Genomic DNA, 15,519 nt, shown 5'->3' on the forward strand with positions numbered 1-15,519 from the left:
CTCAGCTGATTAGTCAGAGGTTCAGGCTGTGATTACCAATTTCCCATACACTGGTATTGGCAGAGAAGCATAATGGTATTAAATGGAAGAGAGATAAACTATAACAAACATCTCAGGATTTCACACTCAGCATTTTGGAAGAAACTTTTTTCCTTTTGTTCTTTGTTTTTATTAGTTTTCTGAATTCTCAGATGTTACATTCTGTGATCTACAGAAGCTGTAAAATGGATGGATTTACTGTGTCACTCCTAAACCCACTGTGGAGTCTAGAGTCAGATGAAATATTCTCATTTGATGGTGATGGACAAGTTACAAGATAAAGTAATGTTCAACTAAGAGGAATCCTTGATATTACACACACACACACACGTATGACCAAAACAGAGAAAACACACTTTACTTTCTTGTTAACGTTACAAGCATACAGCTTGATTCAGTCGATACCTGATTTTAGTTTGCAAAAGTTCCTTTAATGCTGTTGTTTAGGATACTTAACACACGAAGAATCAGTCTATGTGCAAAGATAAACTGCAATTCAGACAAAGCAGAGAAAACCCTGATTTTGCACATCACTGAGTGACCTCATGTAGAGGACAGATTGAAAAATATGCAAGTGACTGTCAAGAGTTTTTTAATTAGAAACAGGAGGAGCATGCTTACTTTTAGCATAACAACTTTTTACTTAGTGTACTCCTTCAGGCTGGTTCTAAACATTCCTTACTTGAGGGGATTCAGCTGTGCTGTTCTCACATCCCAAAGTAGTAACCTACATTAGTATGATAGAAGCTATACCCTATTCTTTCTACTGTGCAGTAGAGAAATCAGGACTCATTTAGGGCGGGTGTATATAAAGGAACCAGACAGTACTGCTGCTCAACAATAAGGGGTTCTTAATGAGCAGAAAGGGCTGCCAGCATTAAACATTCCTTCTTTCAGAGGAAAAACAATTACGCATTATGTATTTTTTTTGTTTTGTATTGGTTTTTTTTCCAAGTACACTGTGTCAGCAAAATAATAGAACACAGTTAAAGCGAAGTAGCATATAAAAGGAAAGTATTATTGTAAGTCTATTGTATTATTGTAATGATTTTACTTGCCATTCATTTGACTGGGTATTGCTCTTAAATAGCTCAATACATGTTTCTAATGTTTCTATCTTCTCCTTACATATTGAGCATAATAGAACTTTTACAACAAATTTAAACCTTGGCAATGATTGATCTTCAATATCATTGTTTAAAGTCTGTAGCACTGTCTCCCCTACCAGAAGCAATTGAGAGAGCACAGAGGGTTGCTACCTTCATCTTACAGACAAGTTTGTACCATGGTTTTTCTTTTACAAGAGTGGTTTTAAGGTGCACTGTATGCCTTTGCTTCTCTGTAGAAGAAAAGCTACCCAGATAAAAAAAAAAGAGAAAGAAAACAGTAGCATGATAAATGGAATGAGGCTGTTATTAAAGAATTTATAGGGAAGGAAAGAATGGAAAAATTAATTCTGCAAGAGATGTGTAACAATACAAGGACAAATGAAAATCAAGACTCTGAAGAGCTCCAAGTCAGCAGTGTTTGACTCACCAGAACACAAGTTGGCCTTTTTCATAGAAGGGGTTGATCTCATTCAGTTTCATCATCAGAAGAGATAGGACATGTTACAATTCATATTCCTTCAGTGTTGCCTGTAGAACACAACAAACTAACAGAACTTGGTACCATGGTGTCCACATAACATACCATACTGATAAAGACAGGCAAAAATAGAAGGGAAAAGAGCAGATGTGGAGGTTGAAGGCAAGAAATATATTAAACTTTTAATTCCCCTGTTTTCTTATAGAGCAAATTCTCCAATTTGGGCTAGTACAGAATCAGAATTAAAAGAAAACAAAAAGTAGTTTGGGAAGGTCCTCTGGAAGTGCAGCATTCTATGCTGATGAAAAGCTCCATGGGTAAATCAGGTTTCTAAGGGCCTTGTCCAGGCAACGATCAGGGAGTAGTGAGGGTTGAACTCCCTTTGGGCAGAAAGCAAACTGCTGTAGCAAGGCTAGCAGGGCTAAGAGCTTCACTAGCCAGAGCCCGATTTCACTATGCACAAGTAAGGCAAACAATTCTATATCAACAGTGTCCATATCCAAGCATAGCTGTGATGGAACTGTAAGAAAATACACCTCTGACATAAATCAAGTAGGTATCAAAAGTCCAGACCTGAACTTAAATGGAGACCCTGGACCATAGACATGTGCATGGTTGCCTCTCAGGTGTTGTGGGTCAAAGCAATTATGGCCTACTAATGCACTCAGTTTCCTGCAGAAAGTTTTGGGTATCTCTGAAGATGGAGAAGGGTGGAAGCAATAGATTTCTTTGTTGTGTTTCCTCAGAAATTAATTATTATGTTAGAACAAGATAATCCCTCGAACAGCAAAGCTGGCTGAAACAAATTAAGCTGAGTCTCAAAGTTGCCTATTGTGGCCTTTTCAAATATCGTGCTGGAAAATTTGGCAACTTTATGCAGAATTCCTCAAAGTAAAACACAATATGTTTTCTTCTTTCCATGCTTCTTCTGTAACTTTTAACTGTTGATTGTTAAGACTAGATCTTGGGATAATTAGATCTCATTTAGGACGTTTCTCAGCTAGCTTCTCCCTTCTGTGCCTGACATGACTCGCATTTTGGAAACTTCTGTATTGACCAATCTTAGTTACTGTGTGTATAAAAGGAAAATCCCTATACCAGGCTCTGATGTCAGAGAATTCCATGTGAAAAACACTGCATTGGCAATGATTAATTGCAACAGTTTTCATAAGCTTCCATTTTCACGTGTTCTGACTGCAAGACAGAGTCATGGTCCAACACTTTGTTTCAGATACAGAAAGCTACTGCACCATCTCCACAGATGCCCTTGGTATGAACATCTGGGCAATGGAAACTCTGACTCTCAAGATGTCCATTGTGAAGTGCTAAATTGAACTGTATGATCACAGAGTTAAAAGACTGTAAGGAATTGGCTGATGGCAGTGTGATGTCCCTCCTCATAAAAGAGACACAAGTTGTCAACAATCTTAGAACAGTTCCAGTTAGCATGATGCATGTGACTCTTGGAAACACTTCTTTATGCTCAGGAAATACAAAACACAATAGCTGGCTTTCAATCGAGCCACTAGCTATTAGAAATCAATTGTCAGATTGGAAATGTGTAATAATAAACTTGAATTACACTGTATTGTTTTTAGAGTTACTGTTTGCCAAGATCACAGAATTGTAGGGATTGGAAGTGACCTCTGAGGATCAAAGACCAACAGCCCTGCTAAAGTAGGTTCCCTACAGGAAGGAAGTGCATAGGAAGGTGTTCAGTCAAGTCTTGAGTTTCTCCAGAGGAGGAGACTCTACAGCCTCTCTAGGAAGCCTGTTCCAGTGCTCTGTAACCCTCACTGTAAAGAAGTTCTTCCTCATGTTTGTAGGGAACTTCTTGTGTTACATTTTATGCCTGTTGCCCCTCGTCCTGTCACTGCACACCACTGAAGAGTCTTCCCCTATCCACTTGTCTCATCCACTTCATATATTTATAAAGCATCTGCTTACAAGAGAGGTGCTCCAGGCCCCTCATCATCTTTACAGCTCTCTGCTGGACTCTTTAGAAGATCACTATCGTTTCTGAAGTGAGTAGCCCAGATCCGGACACAGATGGTGTCTCACTAAGGCAGATTTGACGGGCAGGAAAAGCTTCCTCAACTTGCTAGCCACATTCTTTTAATGCACCTCAAGATACCATTGGCCTTCTTAGCCACAAGGGCACACTACTGGCTCATGGCCAACCTGCTGTCCACCAGGACCCATGAGTCTTTCTCCACAGGCCACCTTTCTTTCCTGCAGGCCATCCTCTAACCTGTACAGATGCATGCAGTTATTTCCTCCCCAGGTGTAGGACCCTACATTTGTTGAACTGCATGAGGTCCCTCTCAACTCAACTCACCAGCCTACCCAAGTCTTGTTGAACAGTACCACAACCACATGGTGTGTCAAGCATTTGTCCCAGCTACATATCTTCAGCAAAGTTGCTGAGGGTGGAATAAGTGCTTAAAAGAGCTTGTGTACAGTGACAATAATGAAAAGATAGTAGTAAATATCCAAAATGTTATTGTACAGTGACAATAATGTAAAGATAGTAGTAAATATCCAAAAGGTCATGTACAGGAAAAACTTACCCATATGGAAGCCTTTGGTCTGCTGGGAAACACCGAGGCAATCTCCACCAAGGAGCAATCTCCAAGAGATACTGCCTTAGTGGTGGTCAGCCCTTAAATGAGGTCTAGAGGGGCAGTCAAGCTTCACCCCTTCTGGAGCACAGCTAAATTACTCTCACCTGTGCTCCCACAGCTGACCCAACACTTGCCTCAGCTGATTAATCAGAGACCAAAGACCTACATGCAGAACAAACTGTACAGTATATGGAAATCACACTGAAATGATGAAGGAACTCCGAAATGGTGGCCAACGTTGTATTTTTGTAAGAGTAACAAGGCACCAGCAACAAGTCATGAATTGTTTGCCCCACCTGTGCTACACTATGCATTCACATACTGGCCACATGTAGAGTGCATAATCCAGCTCAGGGTATAAAGATATCCCAAGGAGGGCGGAAGGGTGAAGTAACTTAGGCAGAGGACACCAGAGGACTCCACAGGGATGCCTGCAAGGTCCTGAACCTACTGATCCCATACCTTATGGCTAATCGTCCTTCTGGCATCTCTCAATGGATCGATATATATGCAATAAAATGCTTAAATGCTCACTTTGGCTGATAATGTGCATGAACATGTGTTTTGTGAGGATGCCTCATCCTCGATTCTGAACACCCTGATACACCAGGATGTGGTTCTCAAAATGTCAACCAACTCTCTTGGGCCCCCTTTCCTTCCAATGCTCTATCAAAAGAAGTGTTTGTTTCCTGCAGTCCTGATCCTTCTGATATACTTATGGCAGCATGCCTTTATATGTCTTTCCAATTATAAACATTTCCACCATCACTTATTATTGCAACCTTTGTCACCCACAGACTTTACTATAAAAATCTAAAAATAAAAGTGTCAGAGCAAATCCTAATCTGCATTTGATACGAAACCAAATCAAATGGGAATAATTGTTGAGACATGTAATCTTCTTTGGCAAAACTTATATGTCAGGATTGTCTCACCTCAAAACATAATTATCACTGTCCTGGTTTTAGCTGGGATAGTTACTTCCTAGTATCTGGTATGGTGCTGCTTTTTTTTTTTTTTTTTTTTTTTAATTTAGGATGAAAATAATGTTGATAAAACACCAATATTTAGTTGTTACTGGTAAGTAGTTAGACTAACTGAAGGACTTCGCAGCTTCTCAAATTGCTCTCGCCAGCAAGGAGACTGAATGTGCACAAAAAGCTGAGAGATTCTAAGATTTTTCCTAAACTCTTCTATATTCCCTTCCACTCAGCATGCTTGGGTTTTGGGTAAAGCTTCCTCCACATAATGTGATTTATTAGGAGGAATACATTTGGAGAGATTGATAACATGATCCCTGTGTTGGCTTTGCAAACATGCATAAGCAACTGAGAGGAGAACCTGGAAACCAGTGTAAACATTGTGTTGTTTGTAAAATTAGCTACTCCCTCTGGGAGATGTAGGTACTAAGCAGTCATCTTCATCAGTGCCCTTAATTAGTTATACATATATGCAACTCCAAAACTGAAAATGATGAATCTAATAAGAAATCAATATGTTCCAATAAATGTAATGGTCTTTAATCCTTTATATAGTGCTCTTAAAATGAAGAACAGATTCATAGCTGGCAGTTGCTAGGAAAGGAAGACTCAGTACAGTATCTAGAATCTTGCAGACTGTTATGATGTGTAATACCAACAAAAAAAATCACAAAACCACAACACTCCCCATGTTCAGTTCCATTTGTGCCTTGTCTTTCCTAATCCCATCTCTGCAAACATGGACAGCATCTCTGTATTCTTCCCAGCTGACCTGCCTTTGTTTCCACTGTCTGTACCTGCCCATCTTTATCCTCAGTTTGACCAGCAGGCCCATGCCAAGCCATGCTGGCTTCTTCCCTCCCTTACCTGCTACCTTACTGTGAGGCATGGAGAGCTCTTGCATTCTCAGAAAGACATCCTTAAAAAGTAGCCAGTTTTGTTCAGCTCCTTTGTCTCTAAGGACTTCTTCCCAGAAGACCTTGTTCAACAGTTTCTTAAATAACCTGAAGATCTCTTTCTTGAAATTCAGGGTCCTGACTTCACTCTTTGCCAGCACCATGTTTCTCGAGATCACAAACTCAGTCATGATGTGGTTGCTGCAGCCCAGGCTGCCTTCAGTTTTAATATCTTTAACAACCTCCTCCACATTAGTGAGCATCATTTCCATTAACACTTCTGTTAATGGAAGCCTTTTGTTGGTCTGTCCAAAATCTGACTCAGAAAGTTATTGTCAATGGACTCCAGGAGTCTCCTGGATCACTTGCAGCTCACCATATTGTCTTGACAGTGGATTTCTGCATATTTGAAGCTTCCCATCAGGATGAAAACCTGTGATTGTGAACCTTCTTTCAGCTTACAAAAGAAGGCCACATCAACAGGCTCCTCTTGATCAGGCAGCCTGTAGTAGACCCCAACCACCAGCTGTCCTTTATTGATCCTATCCCTATTTTTAACACACAGGCTCTCCACCTGTTCCTGGCTGTTTTTTGGAGCTCCTTGCAGTCTATCCACTCCTTAACACAGAAGGCAACACTCCCTCCCTCCCTCCCTCCCTCCCTCCCACCCAGCCACCCACCCAACCCTCCTACCTTGCCTACCCCTTCCAAAAAGTTTATAGCCCTCATTGGTGGTGTTCTAGTTGTGTGAATCATCCTACTATGCTTTCATGACTTCAATAAGACCAAAATTTTCCAAGTGCACCAGTTTTCAGCTCCCCTCTCTTATTTCACATCTTGCCAAGCAAAAAGATTGTGTCACAAAATGAGAGATTTGGGGTTTATATACATATATATATATTTAGCAAAACTCTGATGTAATGTTTCATTAATTATTAATTTATGATGTAGTGCATCATTCCAACAGTGTGCATTTTAGACACAAATCTGTACAACGTCTTAATCTCATTCTACCTTTGCTCTTTTTTTATTTCTTATTCCTAGAAGGTTACAATCAGGATAATCTAGGATAATCTACAACCTGGCATGTTGTATGGGAAACTGGTAAATCACAGCCTGAACCTCTGATTAATCAGCTGAGGCAAGTGTCTGGTCAGATGTGAGAGCACAGGTGAAGGTAATTCAGCTGTGCTCCTGGAAGTGGTGGAGCTTGACTCCACCTCTCCTAGACTTCATTTAAGGGCTGACCACCATGACAGCAGTATCTCTGTTGGAGATTGCTCCTTTGTGGAGATTGGTGACCAGCTTCAGCATTTTCCAGCTAGACTGGAGGTATCAGTATTGGTGAGTTTTTTCTATAGATAACCTTTAGCTTGAATTATTTAACCACCATCCTTGTATTATTTTCTACCTTACACATGTATTGCAACACTATTTTTCTCATGCTGTTTGAAGGGAGATGATAAAGAAAAACAACTTAAGAATAGGGTTTCTTTTCCCATTCTCTGGTCCATATTGGGCAAAAAGAAATTGAGATGCTCATAAATCATAGCTCTTATTACAGGGTATCCCTTGTAATCGGGGATAATTTACATCCCTGTTTGATCTTACCATCCTTGATCCATTGAATTACACCTTTTCTTCATCACATGGATCTCCATGTTTACAACAGAAGAAAGCTTCAAAAGAAATCAGTCCCTCTGTTCATTCAAAAGTTGTTTGTTCCAAGGTTTCTCATTTTTTAGCTGTTGACTTTTCATATACATAGAAGTTGTATCAGGTTGAATCAGAACTGAACACTGCAATCCTAATTTCTCAGCATTCTACCATCTGTGATATAGTTTTTATCATCTTCATTGTACATTAATTTCTTTGTTTATATATATATATTTAAATTACATGTCAGTAAAATTAATAATTGTTTCTGGTTTTAGTACTATTAATCTTGATAATCAACTGTTCCATGATGAAGTTAAAGTAAAACGTGCTCCAAAATACCCTTGCCTCTGCAGTAAAATTAATAACACTATTAATCTACTGTCACTAACGAAGGCAGTATTCCAATCACTTTCTGGAGTCCGGAAAAGTACAGGAGAAAGATACTCCTAAGACAAAGTTATTTTTTTCATGCTGCTACACTCTCATTGCTGTAGTTATACCATAGTTTGGATGGGGGCAGATCTACCAAGACCATATGAAATATCCTATTGTTCTGTCTCTTTCCCTCTTCTTTTCTTGCTGACCTGCCATGAGCCCTACTGCCTCCACATCTATGACTTCACTACCATCTTTGATGGCCAGAATTGCTTTCCCCACCTTCTTCTTTGGAGACCCCTGCTCAATTGCTGTGGTCCCACTGAGGTATGGGACCCTACTCAATTGCTGTGTTAGGTAGGTATACCACTGAGGTATGGGACCCACAGACCTGAGTCCTCTTACAAAAGGCATTAGTATATAACGATGGGATCCTTCTGCTCTGTTAGAGTGCTTTGCTGGGAAAGGAGGAAAGCAAAGAAAAATAGGCTCTGTCTGCTGCTGAGAAGCAACAGTGTGGCAGTCCTAGTGCTGCAGGCACATGTATAAGGCAAGATTTGACACAGGAGAAGCAGCTTTTTTTTTTTTTCATGCCCAATAGCCATAGCTAGAAAGCAAACAAATAAAACTAAATAATCCAGTTTAGCTTTCAAGCACTTAAACAGACACACCCTCCTCAGGCCGCTTTCACAGCGGCACTCAGCTGGACCTATTTACTCCTGCCAGTACCTCGGCGTATCTCGCCTTCCTTTCCCGTGCTCGCACTCCCAAGCGGCCCCCGCCTTTTCCATAAGAGCCTCGGCCTAAGCGCTTTCAGTAAAGAAAGGGGGCGGTGGTGGTAGGAGGTGGTGACAGGCACTAAGCCACCACCTCCCGCTGCCTGAGGAAACGGCTCTCACGTGAGGGAGGCGGTAGCGCTGAGCTTACCCTGCCCGCTACCTTGGGAGGGAGGAGGTGCTACTGTGTGCTCCGGGATCGTGTGCGGCTCGGCGGCGCGCTATGCCGACCAACTTCACCGTAGTGCCGGTAGAGGCACAGGGCGGGGAGCGGGACTCGGCGGAGCGGGATGTGTGGCGACAGGAGGAGGAAGAGGACAACAGGGACCGGGGCTCCGGTGAGAGAGGGGAGCAGGGCGGCATCAGGCACTTGGGTGAGGGCAGCGCCGCGTCTCTGCGTTAGAGGGAGCGAGGCTCCCGGTGCCGCTGGGTTGTGTGAAGCGGGCCGAGTCTCTCCCGGGGGGCCCGTGCCGGCTGTTAGAGCGGATACGTTTCCTTGCCGTAGAGGGTGGCGTCGGGTCTGCCTACGCAGGTAAGGAAGCTGCGCTTTGGGAGAGGGTGAAAGTCCAATGCAAGAGGTGGCTGAGAGTTTCTATTTCCACGCGCTGCTGCAGCCGCCGCTGGCCGAGACGAGGAAGTACTCCCGGGTCAGCTCGGGAGGGGCGCTGCTCGCGGGCTGCGAAGCGTGGACCGGCGCTGCGGCCCTCGGAGGGCGGGGAGCGCGATAATCCCTCTGCGTCTGCTCGTGCCTTACCGAGAACAGGAGTAACCAGCGCCGCAGGCAGGAAAGATACGTCTCTTTTTAAAAGTCAAGTCCTGCTAGAGAAAGAGGCAGGAGGGAAAGTTTCTGGTTGTGGAGAAGAGTGTAATTATACCTGGTTTGTTTCAGGGCCAGCTGTGCGCCTTTACACCAGCATCTATGTCTTATTAGGTGAGGTAGGCTTTTGCTGCCTGGCAGTACTGTGTTAGGAGCCTTGCCTTCTGCTAGGCCTCACCCCTGAAGTTACCAAGGTGAGCAGGAGGGAGCCTGAGGTGAAGCTTTGTAATGTTGTATGCAGGACGCTCTTCAGGGTAGCCTGTTGTGTGTCAGGATGGATATTTGTCTACAAGCAGTGGTGGGTTAAATAAGCTCTTTTCTCACTCAGGCAGTAAGGCTTGTCTGGGGAAGCAATAACTCTTCCTTTGACTGAGAAGCCCTGAACACTTCCTCTTTCCAGAGCATGTTGCAGCAGTAATTCCAAGTATGGTCCCTGAACTGCTGCTAGCAGCATGAAAACTGATTGAATCTTACATGGTATTTTGAACAGTCAAAACATGTTCTGAGTCCAATTTCAGTAAGTCAGACTAACTGCTGTACTCAGATTCATGGGTTGAGGAAATGAGCATTATGCTTAATGTTTCTTGAGGTATTATATGGATGTGTGTACTGTGTAAAGCTGTAATGCATAAGATTGTTAAATTAATGCTTTGTAATCAAATAGTTATCCTTAGCTCATTCTTGTGAGAATGTTAAAGAATCCTAAATACAAGCTTTGTTAATGTCAGTGGCAGCTAAAAGGTACCGTGATTAAGCCCATCTAAAGGCTTATGCTAAACTGGCAGAAAAACTCAAACAGTGGGAGGAAAACATGCTTCTCCTGTTCTTGGAGGTGAGATGAATGAGTGCTGCAAAAATATATGACAATTACTAGAGCTGTAACAAAGTGGAGGGAGGATACAGTGAAGAGCCGGGATGGGAGTAAGAAAAGAGGTATAATGGAACATTCCTCTTCAGATCACCCATAGTCTATATGCCCTATATGATCTTATTGTTTGGGCTAACTAGAATTTTATCTGTTTTAGTTGAATTATCTGACGTAAAAGGTGAGTAATCATTCTGGAACTGACTTGTCTGCTGTAGTGGTTTCTTTTGTGTTTGGTTCTTTTCTGTGTGGGTTTTTTTTTTGGTTTTTTTTTGTTTTTAATTGTTTTGGAAGGAAGCAGAAACAGCCTGTAAGCCATTGAATCACCAATAAAATATTCCTGGTGGTTTGTTATCGAGATACTTATCAACTATTCTGTGTATTTATTCAGGCGTTCTCTACTGATAACCTATGCAATCACAGAGTAAGTTGAGATTTTCTTACTTCACTCCTTCATAAACATATGAAATTCTGAAGTGTTCTTTTTGCATGATCCCTGTATTTGTGTGAAGAAGGGTGAAGTTTAGGTGAGTGGCTGTTTGGTTGGATTATAGTACTGTTTAAAGTAGGATTTGTGATGAAGAATGAGGGACAAAAGTGTGGAAATTGGTTTATCAATTGAGCAACACAATTGAAGGTTGGAGCCTGGTAACTACAGAGTAGCAGGAGGAATTTGTATGTGCTTGTGTTGCTCAGTGTCACTGTAATTCCATACAAGCAAAGGAAGGGTGGTTAGGAAATAATAACTGGTAAAAGCAGAGAAGAAAGAGGAATGTGTTGTAGTAAATGAAGTTTTTTGAGAGTTTCTGGCTTTTTTCCCCTTATCTTTACACATATCAGTAGTGAATGTCTGTCAGTCAGTTTCAGGGTTTTTACAGGTATATACAAATTTGTTTTTCATTAGCCATTCAACATAACAGAGCATAACTAGCATCCCATGATGTTATTTACCTGGCAACAGCAGCACCTTATTTACAAAAGAATATGACAAGTAACTCCTACAAAAAGTTCTTAAATTGGAGACCTCCAGTTACCAGGAGTATCAATGACAAACCTGCTTATCTTCAAGTAAGTTATTGCATTCATATTTAAGCATGAATTCTCCTGAAAGACAAGGAAATTATTGAAGCAGATGATGTGTGTGTATGTATGTATATATATATATATAGAGAGAGAGAGAGAGAGAGTGAAGGGTCAGCTCCTGCACAGAAAATTCAGAACCAGTCTGTAGTTCAAAACTTGCTGCATGGAAGAAGACCTTATTGCATTTTTGCAATACATTTCGCCCCCTTGCAGTTTCTTCATATCTTCATGCTTTAAAATCTCCATATATTACTTATCCCTCTCTGCCCTATTCATGCACTTAATCAGTGATGTGCACAGTATTTTCAGTGGTGGCCAGAGGCTGATGTCTAGGGATACACAAGGAAACATGGACTGGTGAATATAATAATGTTTCTTTGCTCCTTCAGGCTGTTACTACTTGTGGGTTAGAAGCAGCTGAGGTTTCTGTGAAACTTAAAAATCCAACCTTGCAAAAATATGAAAAAGTGAATCAAATTCTAAATTTATTTTTCATACAAAATAAAAAGGACATTTTCCCCTCCCCCCTTATACGGTCAGGAAAATGACGTCATTTTAGGCATGTTAGAAACTGGCAGGAAAGTTTAATGCTCATAAGCATATAATCTCGTTTCTTTGTTTCTGAACTAATCATAAAATCATGTTAATACTTGTCAATCCCTCTTCAGATCACTCACGATTTTATAAATCTACTCATTTCCCAATCCTATCACCTTATGAACTTAATACTAAACGCTATTAATACTGTTTGTCAAACTCATTCTAACCACCTCTCATCTGAATAGACCATACATGTCTTCTATTTTCTCATTCAGTTATGTATTAACAGCTTATCTGAGATTTCCTCTTTGATTGCATGGCAGCTTTATTTCTTTAAGCATGTTCAGTGAATGGCTTGTTGTTTTGTCAGATTGTATCAAAGATCCTTGCAGACTATGTAAATTGTGTTTCCATTATGCACTTGTTGATTCTTTCAAAGAACTCTCTTAGCTTTGGGAAACAGTGTCCTTTTACAGAAGTCATTGGTTGCTTTCCTATTTACCCCTGGCATGTTGTGTAATATAACTTTGAAATGGGAAATACTATTCAAATTGCAGAGAAATGCATGTATGACAGTTGGTCTCAGGCATCACTGTTAAAAATAGGAGTCATCTTTGCTTCGAGGGGCATTGGCCATCCAGATAATCTCCTGGATGATTCTATTTCCAGCTCTGCCATGGGACTCTAATTGATCCATTCATATTTCATAGTCATTGGAGCTATGTTAATGCATGTGTTCTTGCTGGGTTAATAGCTACAAGGTGAATTGTTTCCACATGTGTGGCCAGGGTTGGCCCTGCCCCTTTACTGGGTCATCAATCAGAATGTGATCCAATGATTGAGCATATCAGGGTTAAGCTATTCTTTGAGTCTGGTTCATAATTGCAGTTGTGACATAGATACAATTTGCTGTGATGCTGGTATTATTTCCCATTGAGTGGGTACAGTTTTTCCATTGTGACATAAAGAATCTGTGATCTTCAATTGATGTAAGAATCAGAATACTTAGAGTTGGAAGGGACCTTTAAGGTTCATCTCAGTGAGCATGGACATGCACAGCTGAATCAGGTTGTTCAGGGTTTGATCCAGCCTTGCCTTGAAAGTCTCCAGGATGAAGCATCCACTGCACCTCTAGACAGCCTGTTGCAATGCCTCACCACCTTCACTGGAAAGTTTCCTTACCACCAACCTAAATCTACCCTCTTTAAGCCTGAAGCCATTTCCCCACGTTCTATCACCACAGACCCTGATAAAGAGTGTTCCTTTTCTGTAGCTCACATTTAGGTACTGAAAGGCCACAAATCAGGTCACCTTGAAGCCTTTTCTTCTCCAGGTTGAAAAAGCCCAGCACTTTCAGCCTGTCCTCATAGGAGAGGTGTTCCATCCCTTGGATCATTTGTAGACAGGAAGTGCTGCACCAGTCTATGTACCAGTCCTGTACTGAGGATTCCACATCTGTATGTGGTACTTCAGGTGAGGCCTCATTAGCATGAAGTAGAGGGGCAGGATCACTTCCCTCTGCCTGCTGTCCATGTTTCTTTTGATGCAGCCCAGGATATGGTTGGCTGTCCAGGGTGTGAAGGCACATTGCTGGCTCATGCCCAGCTTCCCATTCACCAGTACCTCCAGGTCTTCAGCAGGCCTGCACTCAATCCTTTTGTTCCCTAGCTGGTATTGGTAGTGAGGGTTGCCTTGACCCAGGTGCAGAATCTTGTATTCGGATTTGTTGAACCTTGTGAGGTTCACCTGAGCCCACTGCTCAAGCCTATCTAGGTCCCTCTGGATGGCATCCTGTCCCTCTGGTGTGTCAACTACACCCCACAGCTTGGTGTTATCATCAAACTTGCTGAGGGTATGCTTGACCCCACTGTCAGCATCACTAATGAAGATACTAAAAAGTATCGCAGCACTGACCCCTGTAGGATATGTCCTTCCAGTTTCTTTTGCGAAAGATGTTTGAAAGTTCATCATAAAATGTCACTGAAGAACAAGATGTCGTGATAGTTCTTCAGTGACACTAGAACTTCTGCTTCTGACTCTGTTGGTTGTCATAGCCAGTCATGAGTCTTGGTGAGAGTAGAATAGATGTTTAATTAGCACTAAAAGAGGCAAATTTTCCATATTCCTGTCCTGAGTCAAAATTTCCTCTTGGATGGGGCATGTCCAGGCCTTTTATACTTACACCCTTTAGCGTGATACTGATGATTGAATAATTATGTTAGGTATCAAAGGGGGAGTTTTGATCTGCCAGAGTGATATAATTAGGGTCCCCTTTGTAATGAAAATTGGAGCATGTGTTATAATTTCTGATGGCTACGTGCCAATTACTTATGGTATTACCTTTCATTTCTCTTCTAATAATCTCCCATGGTGCAAGCAGGCCACACCATTTTGGCCCGACTTGCACTTCCCACAGCCATCTTACCTTGTGGGTTCCTGATTCTAGATTCCCAGGGGCAGGGAGTAGAAGATTACATATCATTCCAACATGGGGTCTCAGTTGTACATTACTTCTTTTACTTTGTATCTTTAAGTGGGAGGCACAAGTTGTTTGTGATGTGTGCAGAATACTGGATCTTTCTGGATCTTTCATTGAGCCCTCTCAGCATTTTGTGTAGTCTCTTAATCCACCCCTGCAAGGACTAATTGCCTTTAGAATGCCATTATGTTGCTCTATCAATTGCACTCAAATCAGATTATAAGGCAGATGGAACTACCATTCAATGTTATTTTCCTTGGCCCATTTTCATACCATTGTTCCTATAAAGTGCATACCCTGGTCACTTTTGATGACCTGGGGAGTCCTGTATGCTGCCATCAATTTTGCTAATGCCTTGAAAGTATGGGCTTGATTTGCTTTTGGCATTGGGTAGGCCTGTGTTAGTCTACTTGCTGTGTCAGTGCAGGTCAAGGCATACCTGGCCTTTTCAGATAGAGGGAGAGGGCCTGTGCAGTTGATCTGTCATCTCTGCAAGGGTTGGTGTCCTCTAGCAAGATGTGCTGCTGTTTTTTGGCAAAGGTCTCAGTTTCATCCTGGAGCATGCTTTGCATTCTTGACATTCCTGGATGATATCTGACATTTAAACAGGCAGTCCCCATGCTTTTACTGCTGCCCATGTTGTCTTCTGTCCAGAATGTCACAAAATCTTATGTAGCTACTGGTTGATGTTCTTGACTGGAGAATCATCCAGCCACCTTATCCAAGCTAATGTGTCGACTTCATCATCAAGAGTCCATTGTAGAGCCATGGAGATAATAAAGGGTCTGGAGTATCTCAC

At 41.8% G+C, this 15,519-nt stretch overlaps 2 protein-coding genes across 6 annotated transcripts in view; both read left to right on the forward strand.

Annotated features, from left to right (window-relative positions):
- NFX1 (nuclear transcription factor, X-box binding 1) overlaps positions 1-15,519 on the forward strand; it is an 88,448-nt gene that overhangs the window by 64,020 nt on the left and 8,909 nt on the right. The window lies entirely within an intron of this gene.
- Positions 1-15,519, forward strand: part of SLC12A7 (solute carrier family 12 member 7) — a 77,345-nt gene that overhangs the window by 12,101 nt on the left and 49,725 nt on the right. For 4 of the 5 annotated variants that reach the window (XM_032442537.2, XM_085540059.1, XM_085540062.1 and 1 more), the window contains exon 1: positions 9,111-9,274. The exons of the other annotated variant lie outside the window; for it this stretch is intronic. In XM_032442537.2, the coding sequence (XP_032298428.2) occupies positions 9,160-9,274 (115 nt within the window). In that variant the 5' untranslated portion in view covers positions 9,111-9,159. Of the gene's footprint in view, positions 1-9,110; positions 9,275-15,519 lie in introns of those variants that run through there. 5 annotated transcript variants of the gene reach the window in all.

This window comes from Coturnix japonica, chromosome 2 (assembly GCF_054131305.1).
Source record: "Coturnix japonica strain WE chromosome 2, WE-NBRP24, whole genome shotgun sequence".
In the NCBI taxonomy this organism is placed as follows: Eukaryota; Metazoa; Chordata; class Aves; order Galliformes; family Phasianidae; genus Coturnix; species Coturnix japonica.